General features: G+C 46.1%; 1 protein-coding gene across 4 annotated transcripts; it reads left to right on the forward strand.

Moving 5' to 3' along the window:
- Positions 1–1,635: 1,635 nt before the first annotated feature.
- LOC119175761 (uncharacterized) lies at positions 1,636–13,221 on the forward strand. Of its 4 annotated transcripts, XM_075876125.1 has the most exons (3): positions 4,673–4,848; positions 7,154–7,847; positions 12,998–13,221. In XM_075876125.1, the coding sequence occupies exons 1-2, from the start codon at positions 4,822–4,824 to the stop codon at positions 7,799–7,801; spliced, it is 675 nt and encodes a 224-aa protein (XP_075732240.1). In that variant the 5' UTR covers positions 4,673–4,821; the 3' UTR covers positions 7,802–7,847; positions 12,998–13,221. The 4 variants fall into 4 exon arrangements, with proteins under 4 accessions (XP_075732242.1, XP_075732240.1, XP_037282617.2 ...); XM_075876127.1 differs by lacking the exons at positions 4,673–4,848; positions 12,998–13,221 and adding an exon at positions 1,636–1,714 and having other exon boundaries at positions 7,154–10,585; XM_037426720.2 differs by lacking the exon at positions 12,998–13,221 and having other exon boundaries at positions 4,694–4,848; positions 7,154–10,585.
- Positions 13,222–15,698: the final 2,477 nt, after the last annotated feature.

Here is a 15,698-nt window from a genome sequence, read left to right on the forward strand (position 1 = left end):
AGGACCGGGTTGACTGGCGGAACATGGGAGAGGCCTTTGTCCTGCAGTGGACGTAGTTGGGCTGATGATGATGACAATGATGACGATGATGATGATGATGATGATGATGATGATGATGATGATGATGATGAAACTGTCAAGACTTGGCGTTTAATATCAAGTGGCACGGGCGTTGAGATATATGCCACCAGACTCGTGCTAAAAATGCACTTTTGTTTCCGTTTTGTGCACTGAAGCATGAACACATGCCTGTGAGTATCCTATAGAAGATAGGAATGAATGTTTCAAAACTACAATGTCACCTCAAAATTCCGTACAATGTGGGATTACCCTGTAACCTCGTCCACTATAAAGCGTCCTCTGTAATTTATATCATAATGCATGTAACTGTATATTTGTAGAGTGAAATTTTTCTTGATCAGTGTGATTTTTCCACTCATCGATGCTTGCCTCACTGCTGCTGCCTCCTCTTCAGTGAACTTATGGAAGAATGCTGCACAATTATTATGGATGGGTATGAAGGCACAGTGCTGATGCTTCTGATACATGTTCCTGGCACGACCACATCGAAAGAGAGCTTGTCAGGTGACCGATGTATGCGCAGCAGGCGACGTGGTTTAGAAAATCGCTCGCACTGGGCCCGAATACAGCAGTTCACGACACGGCTGCGGCAAGCCTCTATAGGAGCCTGCCGCAGCCGCAGCCTCAGTGCCGCAGCCTCAGTGCCACAGCCTCAGTGCCACAGCCTCAGTGCCACAGCCTCAGTGCCACAGCCTCAGTGCCGCAGCCTCAGTGCCACAGCCTCAGTGCCGCCGCCTCAATGACACTATAGTGTCATTGAGAGTCGAAATGCAATGTGTGTTCCATAATCCACCGCAATGGCGAACGAGAGCAATGCCTAAACGATGATTGCAGAATGATCTTAATACACCGTAGGAGAGTCCGAGCAGAAGTCGATGGGGTAACGCAAATGCGAGTTGAGAAAACTCCAACGTCTTAAGTGTGATGCACTGAGCAAATGGACGTTCTGGACACCACCGCGAGACTGCGGTTCGGGGCTGGCTGCAGTACCTTTGTGCAGCGTTTCTCGAGAGCGTGAATGTTGCAATATATGCAGTTCTTCATGAACGAAGGTACTTTCAAAAGCCCTCCGAGAGCCCGCATCACTTCACGGTCTACCACATACACCGTTAGTTTGGATTATTCCTACGATTTGGTACCATCAAAAAGTATATTTAAGTAATTCAATGCTTGACAGTCTCGTAATATATGTATTTCATTTTTTTTTCTAAAGAAAAAAAGAATACATATATTCGAGACTATATATGTAACCACATCCTTTCGTGAGACAAGGAAGCTGATTCGATACATTTATCCGGGAACTTTGCTTGACAAGGACCATGGTGATAGAAAAAAAGAAACTAGACGGGGAAGCAGATCGTTTTTCAGCGAAGCGGTTCTTTCGCTTATTGTCTCTTCACAAAGAAAAGATGAAAATGAGTAGTGTTTCCGGTGATACGTCACACACAAAAATAAACGACTTCACTCTTGCCATTGCATATTGTATTTCGGCCCCCTCCATATGGCGCACCGGAGGCCTACGCGTGGGGAACAAACAGCTGGTGGTGCATTGCCTCATCAGCGGCAACAAGGAATTCTGAGCTTTCGAAAACAGTGAAGCCTGAGCCATCCACAGCACAGCACTTGGAGCAGAGTGAGTATATGCAGCATTATCTGACGGCCATGAGTGGGAAGAGGGGCAAAGTACGCTCTCGTAGACTCGTAACAAAAGTTGACTCGTTTAACCAACCATCTATTCTCCGCAATTTGGTATTGCCACATTGAAAGGGTTTTCTGTGTATAGGGCTGTTTGAAAGATTGGGTTCTAACATTATTGGGTGAATCGTTGTGCGAATTGTGTGAACTGTATTATCTTTCAAATGTATTGTTGTTATACGTCTTGTATTTCTCGCTTTAGCTTTTCAAGAATATTTGTTTTGTACATTATATGTGCTCCTTTCCTGCAAGACCTTTATTGCCACCTATGGTCTGTAGTATGTTAAAAATAACAAAATACTACATCAATGCGAGACCTGATACGGAGTGTGTGTGGGGAGGGGGGGGGGAGGAGACGTCCACAGGATTGTAGGATATGAGGTGCCAGTAACTTTAGGTCGACAAACTTCCTTATGAGTTGGCTCACTCAGACTGAGATCGGACCGTGTGTCTGAGTCCGGACCGTGAGTCTGAGTGAATATGGCGTGAAATTAATTCCAGACACGTGCCAGCTCTACAGCAAGTACACTACTATTTTTGTCTCCTCCCCCTTTGGGAAGGGGGGGGGGGCGGGGGGGGGGTGTATCCAGTCAGTTCTTTTTAATGTTCAGTGGTTATCTTGCTAAATGCAGGCCATGTATGCCTCCTCTTCTTGATTTTGACTCCTTAACCCCCGCCTGTTCCCGCACCCACTTTGCTCTCCTCTATCGTTTTCCTTCAATTCTATGCCACTCTTAAAATCACCGTTCACGGTCACCTGACCCATTCACATTAAGCTGTTTATAAAACATCGCATATTCAAAGCGTTGCAAGTTTAATAATACAGCTTTGTTTAAAGAAAAGCAGGCTTTCCTTCTAATACTCGGCACTATGCACATTTATCTCCCGAGTAAACAAAGACATCAAGTGCGTACTGGCTATAAAGAAAAGGCTCGTTGAGAGAGGAAATTACTATCTCATGCCTTCCTTTCTGAGTATCTTTTTCTTTGTTGGTCTATGTGCTGATTTGTACTTTTTTATTTTGTCTGAATATGTCACGGAAAGCCTCGTAATGAATGTTTTGCACACGCCCAGTACAGTTGCCATGACATTTTTTGCGTTTATGTTTACAAATTTTTTGCTGTCCTTTACGTTCATATTTTCTTATATTAAATAGCTCTGCGAAGAACAGATAACAGATATTCAATGAGGGTGACTAAATGGATCTCAATGGATGGGAAACGCAGCCTAGAACGGCAAAGGGCTAAATGGGGGAATGAGATTTTAAAAATTGGGTGCACAAAGGGCCGCTCACAAAGGGAAGGGTATAATTGAGGGAATTAGGAGATGCCTCCGCCTTGCCGTGGACATAATATTAGCACTTTTTGAAAAATATATTATTTTTTTATGTTTCTCAGCTTATATCATACCTTGTAGTGAAGCCACGTAAGGCAGCGTGGCCCTTAGCTTAGCAGCGATTAACTGGGTAATTCCGCCAAGCTATGCACAAACCATTTATTCATTCAGATTGAGCGAGGCACAGGCAGTGGTGTGGGCGGGGCGAAAAGGAATAAAATTTCAGAGGCCATCGCTTGACCACATGCTGTCGTCCCGTTGCCCAACGCACTATACACCTTGCAAGCAGACACCTTGCAAGCAGACTGAGTGGTCGGGAAAAATAATGGTCAGGAGACGCAAGGAAACCAGGAAGATTTTTTTTTTTGCATTGAGATAACCGAAACGCCAGCTGTCCGATCTTTAATGAGGAGATTCCGCAGGGAACTGCGAAGCGATCCTGAGAACAAATCCGAGAACGAACAGACAAGAGCCTACCGTCTTAATATGAACTGCTACCGTGAGAGACATATACAGAGTTCCAGCTTAGAGCTGATATAGGAACGTTCAATTGTTGCCATGGTTGAGGAAAAAAAGTACAAGAAAGCATCGCGTTTTGTAAATGGCTGCTTGAGCATAGTATACTCTTGTCATTATCTTTCAATTCAAAATATAAGAATTTAGCTTTATTTATGGGACAGGTGCATTGAAGGTCAGAATGTGCAGAGTTGGCTACATGTATGTATTATGCGGGCACATTCGACTGCCTACGAGTGTCGAGAGTTTGCTGAATTTCACGAGTGCTCGTACAGCTCTAAAAAAAAAAAAGACGAGGAGTTTTTTTCACATTAGTTTTTTTTTTTTTTGTGTAACTACCTGACTTCATGGTCTGCACAAGAGGGTACTGCGCATGCATCTCCGTTTTTCCACTGCCTAAGTTATCTCGTCAACGTGTGCACGACCTTCGATAGCACGAACCCTCGCCAAGCGTCGGCACAATCGACAATGTCGGCGCTTATGACAAATGTCCACGATTAATTAAATGTTCCGCGGTCAAAGGGGCTGGCAATAAGTACTCATATATCAGTTGTAGTGCGCTTTGACCTACTGATTCGATAACCACAGGCCGACGTGGAACGTGCATTGTACGGCGTCTGATACCATACTGTCTAGCGGCTTTGATTGCCGGCAACACCGTTCGATGGAGGCGAAATTCATTAGGGCCATGTATAAAGATTCAGGTGAGCGTTGAAAAACATTCGCAGTCCCTCACCACTATTGCTATCCCAATTCTGACACGTAAGATCCCCAAGTACGATTTCATTTGAATTTAGAGGACCGTGTCAGTGTTTATTATTTCTTTTATTGTTTTGGCGCATTACTAAAAAATAGCGAAGGCTCATGCGTCACTAACTATCTTTGCTCATGCATGTACTGATAGCACTGAGGCCCCCATTCTCTGCTGCGGCTTAGTGACATCCACCGATATATCTGTTATCAGATCGGCAGCCACAAAATTCATTTACACCGCGGAGGGCTTATCACCTTTGCGGCGAAACGCTGGCTGGCCATTTGCGTTCCCCCTTGCGTTTTCGCACCTGTTCTCACTCCGCAGCTATCGTCCACACTGATACGGCATGAATGCGGAGAATGACTTATCTGAGTGATAAGGGCTATATGTCGCGGCTGAAAAGGTGGTAATGGAGACTACTGATACTGTTTAACACGGACATGGCGAGGTGCAGTTTCTCTCTAAAGGTAAATTCGCAAATTCGTCCCCATGAACTTGGACGGTGTTGTAATTATTATCAATATTATTATTATCATTGTTGCTGCTGTTGTTGTTAGTAGTAGTAGTAGTAGTAGTAGTAGTAGTCGTTGTTGTTGTTGTTGTTGTTGTTGTTGTTGTTGTTGTTGTTGTTGTTGTTGTTGTTGTTGTTGTAATACATCTCAAAAATGGCGAGTTACTTGCGTTGCTGCCTTTTATATATAAAAAGTCTCGGTGACGCGACTCGCACAGCAAGCTGCGTTAGCGTTTTTCAATAGAACACGTCAGTGAATAATCGCTGTGCAGTGGAATGAAGTTGCGAAGCCCGTGTAGTAGAAACTTGCTAAACGTTGCGCGTGCAAGTGTTTCGTCGCGTCGTACACCGCCTGAATGTTGGAGGTCCAGCTTCGCGCCGTCGTTACAAGTCACACTGATCGCTACTTTCGCGACCCTGTCATTACCTGGTTTTCCATATCTGCGTGCTTTGTTACATATATACAATGTTGCGCAATAGTGCTACAATGCAATGTTGCATAACGTAACTTTACTAACGTTCGCGCACACTGCATCACGTGAAAGCGTCTTCGTCGAGGGCGGTCACCGAAAACGCGATGCGCACAGTAGGGAAAAAATGCCGTCGCAAACGAATTGCACATGTGTTTGGAGGCCCCTGCATAAACTTATGGGAACAAGAGAATTGTGTCTCTCGCCATCTGCATCAAGTTTGATTAGGTTTGTTACATTTAGAAGTTGACGAAAGTGTAGCGATTGTGTGTAGATTTTTTTTTCATTCAAGCCACCACTTTCAATTGTTATTATTGAAAGAAGTCTTGAAAAAGTAAACTAATACGTTTACATCTCCATGACTGAGCGAGGAAAATGTTCGAACAGTAGGCCTGCCTTAAGAAAGATGCCGCTCATTTGTGCGCGTCACTTCACTGTACTGTAACGAATTCACGTAAGCTGCGGAAACTGGTACAACAAGTTTGTCGGCTTTGAATTCTTCTAATGGATGCCGTTTGCCCATGTAGAATGTCTTTTGGTACAGAATTGTCAATTTGCAAGCTTCTTTGTTTTGTGTTTCTTTTTCTGTTTTTTTTTCAAGGTCGGCGATCTCCGAAAGTGTTAGTAAAATTTTGCAAAACTTATATCAACATTCTAAAATCCCTAGAATGTCATTTTCTGAATCAAGTGCAATACACTATATTAAAAAATGTGTTCCAGCGCTCCGCTCATAAAGAGATTTTAACATTTTGTGTGTGTTCATTCGTATAGGTAAATCTGAATTTGGCCGCTTGCTGAAGCTTTCTTTTGCGCGTAATTCAAACTCGTGCTCACAAACCAGCTCTATCCGTATAACTTCTCTTTCTTGTCATATTTGTCCCTTTAATTGTCATTATAAACAACCCAGGCTCGCGTTCACAAACCTGCCTCACAGTTACCTTTGGCCCTGATGACCGTTTCTGCGTTCAAAATGTCCGTTTATTGAATAAGGCCCAAAAAAAATCATCACAAAAAGTAAGAAATAAGAATAAAGATGATTTTTGTCTCAGGACCTTAAGTGGCGTTTCGACACGGGTATAAGACACGCCATTTATTTTTTTTTTCGTGGACATTACTGAAGGCCGTGTAGGCAAGGAATCGGCGAACCTATTTTTCACCGTCGAAGAGGCGCGAAAACCACGCGCCCACCCGGTAGTCAGGCGGGCGCTGCCAACACCTTTTCGCCGGCCGTCGTGATTGAAAAAGAGGAAGATGGGGGCAGGCTCGGTGGAGCGCACAGTACGTGCCCATTGGCAAGCTTATTTTTCCCCGCCACTATCTCCCCTGTCATCGTTGCGCGCAAGTGCGGGCGGCGAGGAACGAGTCTACCGCCGCGCAGTGGTGGTCGCCGCGGCACGACAGGCCGAAACAGGTTGCACTGCACTAAGCTGACCGGCCGTCGTCTTCCGCCCCGTGCAGCATTCAAAGTGACGGCCGAGAGGTTCCGCCAGGTAAGTGTCCTAAGACGCGCGACCCTGCATGCCCAATGATTGCACGCCGTGTCAGAGAAGACCTATTTGGCCGTGTTTTCCCCACTAAAGCAAACGACCTTGGTGCCGGGCGGTGCGACGCGAGGAGGAGCGCGTCTCGGTTTTTTTTTTTTTTTTTTTTTTTTTTTTTTTTTTTTTTTTGTTACGTCGGCCAGCCTTCGCCGCTTCAGCTGGCCGGCTCGGCCCCGCAGATGCACAGCGCGCGTGATCGGAGGCAGCGCACTTTTCGGTCACTTCAGGGGACGACGATGATCCTTCCCAGGTGGTGGCGATGAGCGGCGCTGCCAGGCTGCTTGTGCTGTGCTTCCTGACGAGCGCCGAGCAGGGCGTGCTTGCCAAGCCGCAGCATGCAGCAGCGGAAGGCCTGGTCGCTGTGCGCGACCTCCTGTCCGCGCTCGAGACGACGCCGTTGCAGAACGTGGCACTCCAGGACCGCACGTTGCGCGTCGGCATCGGCCCGTTCAGCGGCGACGCCTCTCTCTCCAACGGGACCCTGCTCAGCGTCTCCGGTGTGCGAGCCGTCAACCTGACGCCAGCCGAAGATTCCGGGCCTTCGGTTATCCACGCCGACGTGCTGCTCAGCGAGGTGGTCATCCGCTACGACGCCAACGTTACGTTCAACTCGCGCAGCGAGCTGGCCGAAATGTACGTCGACGTGGACTCCCTTGTGCTGGTCGTGGAACTGAGCCACGAGGGCAAGGCACAGCTGGAGCTGCAGTCTGTCGAGGCCCGCGACACGGCTGAGATGCGCGTCAGGTTCATCGGCCTTCGCGTGTTTCAAGCACACAGTGATCTGCTCTCGGTGCTTTTCCGTGGTGCGTTTAGCTTCGACATCGAGGACGAAGTAGTGGCCATCCTCGAGGAGCTTTTGCGTGAGCTCGTTGACTCCCACAACATCAACAAACTGTGACGCAGATACCCTTGCCGAATAGCAGCTCGGCAGTGAAAACTACTTGGTAGGCAATGTCGTGTTCCTATACCACTGTGCTGGTCATGCGCCCATCATTGGGGCGATTCTCATTGGTCTATTTCATACGAGACGCCTTGTTCTTAAAAGTGGATATATCTGTCCATAAAGTGTACATTTCATTTGCCTTGAAGCTTGTACAAGTGCAGCCAGACTTAGGCATCAAACATTTGCTGTGGTTAAAAAGCGTGATTTAGAGTATGCGTGTTGCGTGGCGGGTATAACGCGTAGGCGCAATCACTTTCGTATACAGCAGTGACTTACGTTCTTTCGATGCGTAAACCTTCCCGCTTACATGCGGTGTATGTTTCACGCATGTGCAGCTATATAAATAGACTTGTAAACCTCCTGTTGCAATAACTGCTAAATTGTTTTTACTCGGCGATGGTAACCTTAGTTGAAAAAGCAACTATTGAGCAAGCCTTTTTTTTTTTTGGTAAACGCAACTTTTTCCTGGGTTTAACGTGTCTTTTTTTTTATGGTTTAGCGTGTCTAAACATCTGATCACGGGCCTCTGTACATCGGTCTTTTCGTTCTATTCAGTGATCTTAAAGCAACGCAGTTTCACAGAGAAAATGTTTGCGAGAAGGTACTGGCCGAACACATTGACGTGGCAGTGGGAATCACGAAAACTCTAGACAAGAAGGAACACAGGACAGCGCTGTCCCGTATTTCTTCCTCCTTTACGTCTTCTGTGCTGCCCCATCGAAAGTTTGACAAAGGTGACACACTGTAGGTGCTAGTCCTCGCTTGAGTTCCTAGCCTTTGTTGCGTGCTCCCGCCTTCAGTGCTGCTTATGGATAGTTTATTTCGAAGCTTGCGTATGACGCAGCGAAAACTCAACTTTCATATGGATCAATTGAAGTGATAACAGCGTTTGTCATTGCCCGTAAGTTGCAGTGCCGTATTAGTACGCAGGGCCGACATTTTGGCTCGACAAAGCGTTTGCGGCAACCTGTTCTGCGTGACAGAAACATCGCCCTTGATGTTGCTAGGAGTGTCAACGCTGGCTTAATGTGATTCTGTAAAACGCAATACTAGCAAATTAAAAATAAGGGACCTAAAAATAACTTCATTGTCATTATTTTGTCTGCTGTACAGTGCCCTGTTCATCTCGTGAAGCAAGGCCCCGCCGTGGTGGTCTAGTGGTCTTAGTACTCGGCTGCTGGTCGCGGGATCGAATCCCGGCTGCGGCGGCTGCATTTCCGATGGAGGCGGAAATTGAGCAACGGAGGCTCAGATTTCAGTGCACGTTAAATAACCACAGGTGGTCGAAATTTCCGGAGCCCTCCTCTACGGCGTCTCTCATATCCATGTGGAGGTTTCGGGACGTTAAACCCCACTTATCAATCAATTAATCTCGTGAAGCAAGCTTGCGTGCTTGTAATGACGCATTGCGCTGACTCGATAACTTGACACTCAGGACATTGCTGGCGCATACTGTTGGTGCAAGACGGATGTCATCGCATATCCAAGATTATATCTACGTCAAGATAGGGTTCGCACGGAAGCGGTCTATATACCAGCGTGCTACCTCTTCTCCTTTTTTGTTTATCCTAGCTTCTTGCGAAACTTCTCGTTTTGTTGCCGTTATGGTGAGGGTATACATAATTGTTTTCTAGCAAGCACTTCTAGCTGCTTATTTCGTTCAGCACTCGAAATATGAGTTCATTCATGTGTAAATGATTCCGAAGCTAAGTTGTTTCTTTTATTTATTTACGACTACGTATAGGTTATTAGAACATAGAGCAGCCAGAAAACTAAAATGTAGTGGTGGTGCCGAAGGTACCTCCGTGAAGTTCGCTTTAGACAAAGAAAAAAAAACGTACAAAAATACAGCGCAAAATGTTGCTAAGTAATTTTCTTTTTTCGATGGAGGCGGAAATGTTGTAGGCCCGTGTGTTCAGATTCGGGTGCACGTTAAAGAACCCCAGATGGTCGAAATTTCCGGAGCCCTCCACTACGGCGCCTCTCATAATCATATGGTGGTTTCGAGACGCTAAATCCCACGTATCAATCGAGTAATTTTCTTTCTTTAATGTATACATATCGACGCAAAGTAGACAGGCCCACTGCTCCGTCAACGGCGTAACAAACGTTGCAAACAAACCTCCGCGTTTGCTTTGTGAAATTTACGCTTGCGTCTCAGCTCTGATTGTAAAGTCGGTGGTAGTTGCTGCTTGCTCTTACGCACTCTCTGTCTTCCTCTAAATTCTTCTTTCCTCGTCGTCTGGCGACTTGACCGTTTTTTTTTTTCCTCGTGCACTCCATCCCGTTGTTATTTCAGCTGCACGACATGCGCGGCTGAAGGTGGTTCCCGGCGGCAGAAAACGTATGCATGGTCTGTTCGCGAGGAAAGCTGACGTAGCACAAAACTCTGGTGTCCCGTTGACAATGTTTTATTATGGGTCCGAAATAACGTCTGCCAGCGGCAACGACGCGCGACTGTTCCGGTTGCCAGCAAGTGCTGCACGCGAGGCGCTTTTAGTAAAGCTTCAAACCTTCTTTTGCTTCCTTTGGTAAAGCTTCAAACCCTCATGTCATTAGTTGTGTCTGTTTTATGCGCGCGGCGTGATTGGCTGTTTGTTTATCAAGTGTTGATAAATCGTTTGTATATACTACGCGTCCACCGCCTCCCTGGACCTTTGCTTGTGTGTGTGTGTTTTTATGTCGTATATAAAACGAGTGAAATAAAGATTGTACTGTGATATTTATGTAAAATCAGAACTTTACCACTTGTCTTTGTTGTTCTGATGGAGGCGGAAATGTTGTAGGCCCGTGTGCTCAGGTTTGGGCGCACGTTAAAGAACCCCAGGTGGTCAAAATTTCCGGAGCCCTCCACTACGGCGTCTCTCATAATCATATCGTGGTTTTGGGACATTAAACCCCACAAATCAATCAATGCCTTTGTTGTTCGCTTTATCAGTCAATCAGGTGCTACCTTAATAGCACATCTGCTGGCTCTGCCATTTTAGGCCGCTCGGCTTAGCTAAGACAAAAAAAAATGGTGATGCGGGCTTCTACGCGTGGCTTTTTTCCTTCCTGTGCGCAAAAGCATCTTTCTTTCTTTGAACTGTACAAACTACCGCGTCTAGATAAGCAAGTGGCGGATATTACGCGCGAATAATGACGTAAATAGCACATCTCTGTTTATAAATAAGACGCTAAGCACGTTGAGGCTCGCGAGTCGCGCAAAGTAGCTTTCGACTGGGTCACGTATTGCGCGGTTTCCTACGACATTGTTATTATAATGTCCTTACTGTTCTTTGAAGCAAACCATATATTCGATATCGTGTTTTTATTTCTTCGTCGTTTGTTTAAGTGTGCGTTTTGACCTGACACAGCTATATGAAATTAGATAACATGGAAAAAACTTGTTTTGCAAAAAAAAAAGAGAAAAGTAGAGAAAGACTGAAGCAAAGCACTTGCTTGGATCCGCACTTCACTTGACGCTGCATTTTAGTACTGCTCGACCTGTTACAAGACCATTTCGAAGCATAATACTAGATGCATCATCAAATTCCGACTGAGAATAATCGGCTGCAGCACATTTGGAGCATTGTCAGAAAACGTTGCCAATCCGTAGTCGAAGCCCTTGAAAACACGTGAGGCCAAAAGCGCAGCACGCGGCCTGTAATTTGCAATTATTACTCAGTCTCCTCGAAATCACTCGGTCTTCTCTCAACAAATGGTGCCATATACCCGAATTACACAGCCATTCGCAGATTTCAGCATCGTGAACTGCATGATTACTCTGGCCACCGCGGGATGCCGCCACGATCCCGCTCGCGATCACACTGAAAGTCGAAGAAAAAAAAGTTGAAATGCTCAAGATTATGACGCCTGCAGACGAATGGGCGTTGCTGCTTGACTCCTTGTCATACCATTTCCTGCTTAACTTTCAGTGCGCTTACCGGCACGAAAGGAGAGGAAAGCGTTAAGTGCGTGGCAATTCTCTATAACTCTTATCGTACTCCAAGTATTCTTAAACAATTTTGCAACAATTTGTTAAGAAAGATGGGCTTTTGACGCACCTATGGCGGTCGAAATCATCTGGAGCCCTGCACTATAAACAACCTCGCAAATCTTGGCTCTCTTCGCACGTTAAACCTAATAAAACAAAAACAAACCTCAATCCCACTGCTTACAATTTCATTCGAAAAACAGTCACTACCTTGCTAAATTTCGAAAATTGCAAAATCAATGTTTTATTGTTATGTGCTTGTTTGATTGTTTGAAACATATAAAGGATGTGTTTACAAGGCATAAAAGACACAGTCAAAACTGTACAAGTGGCCGTCCAACACATACGTGCACCACCAGCCAGATTCTCCCACTCTTGTTTCACTTCATCTTTCATTTCTACGTGTTGCAACGTGACAGCGTCCAACGTGGACTTGCTGCAGTCGCTCGTTTATTGCAGCGAAAAAGGAGAACGACTGACAGAAGAGACGAGATCTCAAAAAGAAGCGCTTGTAGTGGCGTCAAATTAGCCGAATATGGAGTAAATAAAAAAAATCACCGCATATCCACGGACAGAATGATGATGAGTGTCCGAAGCGTGCTCTAGTGTGATAGGAGCGCACAACAGACAGACAGACAGACAGACAGACAGACAGACAGACAGATAGATAGATAGATAGATAGATAGATAGATAGATAGATAGATAGATAGATAGATAGATAGATAGATAGATAGATAGATAGATAGATAGATAGATAGATAGATAGATAGATAGATAGATAGATAGATAGATAGATAGATAGATAGATAGATAGATAGATAGATAGATAGATAGATAGATAGATAGATAGATAGATAGATGGATGGATGGATGGATGGATGGATGGATGGATGGATGGATGGATGGATGGATGGATGGATGGATGGATGGATGGATGGATGGATGGATGGATGGATGGATGGATGGATGGATGGATGGATGGATGGATGGATGGATGGATGGATCTTTATTCTTAGCTTGTCACCGACTGTATTATGATCGGAGCAGACAGACAGACAGACGCACGCTTCTTCCTACTCATCATCATTCACTCCATGGATATGCTGTTTTTTTTTATGGCTGGGCTTCAACATTTTCACGTGGTACTTCCTCTTAGCTTTTTTCTTACATGCAGGAGACGTCCCCGAGCGTTGTAACTGCAGCCTCATGCCACGAGCCACCGCATGCCGTCTTCGTTTTCTCCAGCTGGCTAGCCGCCACTGACGTGGCGCTAAATCCGTAATAATACGTTATTTACTTATCTAAAAAATATTATTTTCTATCTAATTTCGATGCTTTTGTAACCAACCACGCTATATATGATAAAATTATTACTGACTAAAAACTAAATAAAGTCTTCCGTACCATACCATACGATAAAAACGCCTGCTTCTTCGTCTTCCCTCGTGTTGCGGCCTTGATGCCAGAAAACGATAATGGCGAAACACAATTGATTCATTTATTGATTGGTTGATTGATTGATTGATTGATATGTGGGGTTTCACGTCCTGAAACCACCATATGATTACGAGAGACGCCGTAGTGGAGGGCTCCGGAAGTTATGACCACCTGGGATTCTTTAACGTGCACCCAAATCTGAGCACACGGGCCTACAACATTGCCGCCTCCATCGGAAATGCAGCCGCTGCAGCCGAGATTAGAACCGTGACCTGCGGGTCAGCAGCCGAGTACCTTAGCCACTAGATCACCGCTGCGAGTGGCGAAACACAAGTCTCCTGCGTCACTCTACCGTCTCTGCGTTGCCTATGTGTCCGACAACATCCACTCTCGGTGCCCGGCGAACGAGGATATGTTCGCCAGTGCCTTCCCTCTGGGCGTGAGTAAGGAATTAGTGGTGCAGTCGCTGAAGCAGCAAAACTTCACTTCCTTGTACCTCCTGCTCGAGCACCACTTGAGTGGTGATGGGCTCCGCTCATTGAGCACCGCCTCCCCGTGGCCATTCTCTCGCGGCTGCCGAGACTTGTTCGTGAGACCCCAGACTACCTCAAACACCTAGTCGAGCTCTCTCTCGACGGCGTTGTGAACCAAGACGACGAGAGAATGGTAGAGATGCTCTACCAACAGGCTTACCTGCGGTTGGTGATGCAACGTCCACGCAACATCCCAGACCACAATCAGGTACAAGTCACCGAGGACTGTAACCATCTCTGCAAGTTGCTGCTCTCCCTTTCACTGGTCGCAGATGACAGGCTCTACCACCTGATGATCCAGCAGAATTTGCTAGAGAGCGAGATGTGTGTGGTTCGTCGCATCACCATGTGGTCGCCATTCGACCTTCTTCATTGGCTACCTTGCGAGCAGAGGGTGAGAGTTCTATTTCTACCCAAGCTACTGCTTCCTTGTCCTGAGGACTGCAAACTTAACTTTACCGACTACACCCCGTGCAGCGTACGCCGAATGCTGCAGTCATCTACAGCCCTGCTGCCCACCTGATCTGCCAGCAACTTCCATATGCAAAACCGTATCAGCCTCGTCTTGACAGGCCAAAAAAGCATCCTGCCATCCGGCCTACTGAGAGAATTCAAGGACCATGCCCTGAGCGTCTCTTCAGCCACTTTGAAAATATTCTCCCTGAAGCAAGATGAGCCTGGCCTCCGAGTGGTTGAAATCGGGCTAAACACACTAACTTTGTGCATGTTTCACCTGTATGCTGCTGCCGTCAGCGAGGCGTGCCTGGTTTTTAGAAAGCGGGAGCGTGAAGACGTGTAGACACTCATCCCATCAAATAAACTATCGCTTTAGCAAGACACCCACTTCATGTGGCTTTTGATGCTCAAGTTCTCACTTAACAAGACCCAAAAGATCGGGCAGGAGCAACTTCTTCGGCTGCTGCTAAACCGGTACAAACTGACTGAAGTGCCCCTTGAAATTTGTCAACTGACCGGCACCTCTCCTGAAGTTGCTTTTGCGACCTTCTCAAAGCTCCATGAACTTGAGCTGGACCAAGTGGAGTTCACGTCAGGCACGTGACTGAAATCGCTTACGAGAGTTGTGCGCCTATAATAGAGATCATCCGTTGAACAAAGTGCCACATAGGCTGTCCTATTTTCAAAAATAATTACTGTTGTCTTGATTTGCGGGAGAAATATCTTCTATCGTGAAACTGGGAGGGTACCAGTGATGTTTAGGAAAGAGCCCCTTCTCTTCCGTTTTCAAAGGTCAGTATCCCTGCTGGTAGATCCCTGTACAGTGCCCAGGCACGTAGTGCCGTTTGCAGGCAAGGTTGGCAAAAGTTCTGACAGGGTCTTTATGATAACGTGGTGCATTTGAACAGTCTTTTTGATAGGTAACTCTAATAGCCTTTACACTGTGGTCCACAGCCCCAGTTGCACTCGACTGTGTTATTACCTCGCTGTGATGCTAAGAGCCCACTGCAGCATTCTGTCACACTTTTTATGACAGGTTCCATCAGTTTAGACAGAGCAGTTTCTAAACAGCTACTGCAACAACTTGTTTCATACTTGCGTGAATAATTGTCTAGAGTCACGCAGCTATAGCTCATCTATGTTTTTTTGCTTTCACCATGGAAATATCTCTACACGTGAGCAACTAGCCTAAGCTATAACCTCTTACGCTTGGACTTCTTGAGCTCTAACCCGCTGTCTTGGCGATTCAGACTTGCGGACATCCCGACACAGGCAACTGAGCATAGCTGTCGTTTTAGGAATAGTTCTCTCCACAAATACAGCTGCGTATCTCAGATTTGCAATCACCCAAACCACGTCCAAAGCTCCACCAGTTGCCTCGAGAGTGTCAGTTGAAGGAGAAATGAACTTTATTTAGTTCTGCCACCCGGATCAAACACCCACCGAAGG

Source organism: Rhipicephalus microplus, chromosome X (assembly GCF_043290135.1).
Source record: "Rhipicephalus microplus isolate Deutch F79 chromosome X, USDA_Rmic, whole genome shotgun sequence".
Taxonomy (NCBI): Eukaryota; Metazoa; Arthropoda; class Arachnida; order Ixodida; family Ixodidae; genus Rhipicephalus; species Rhipicephalus microplus.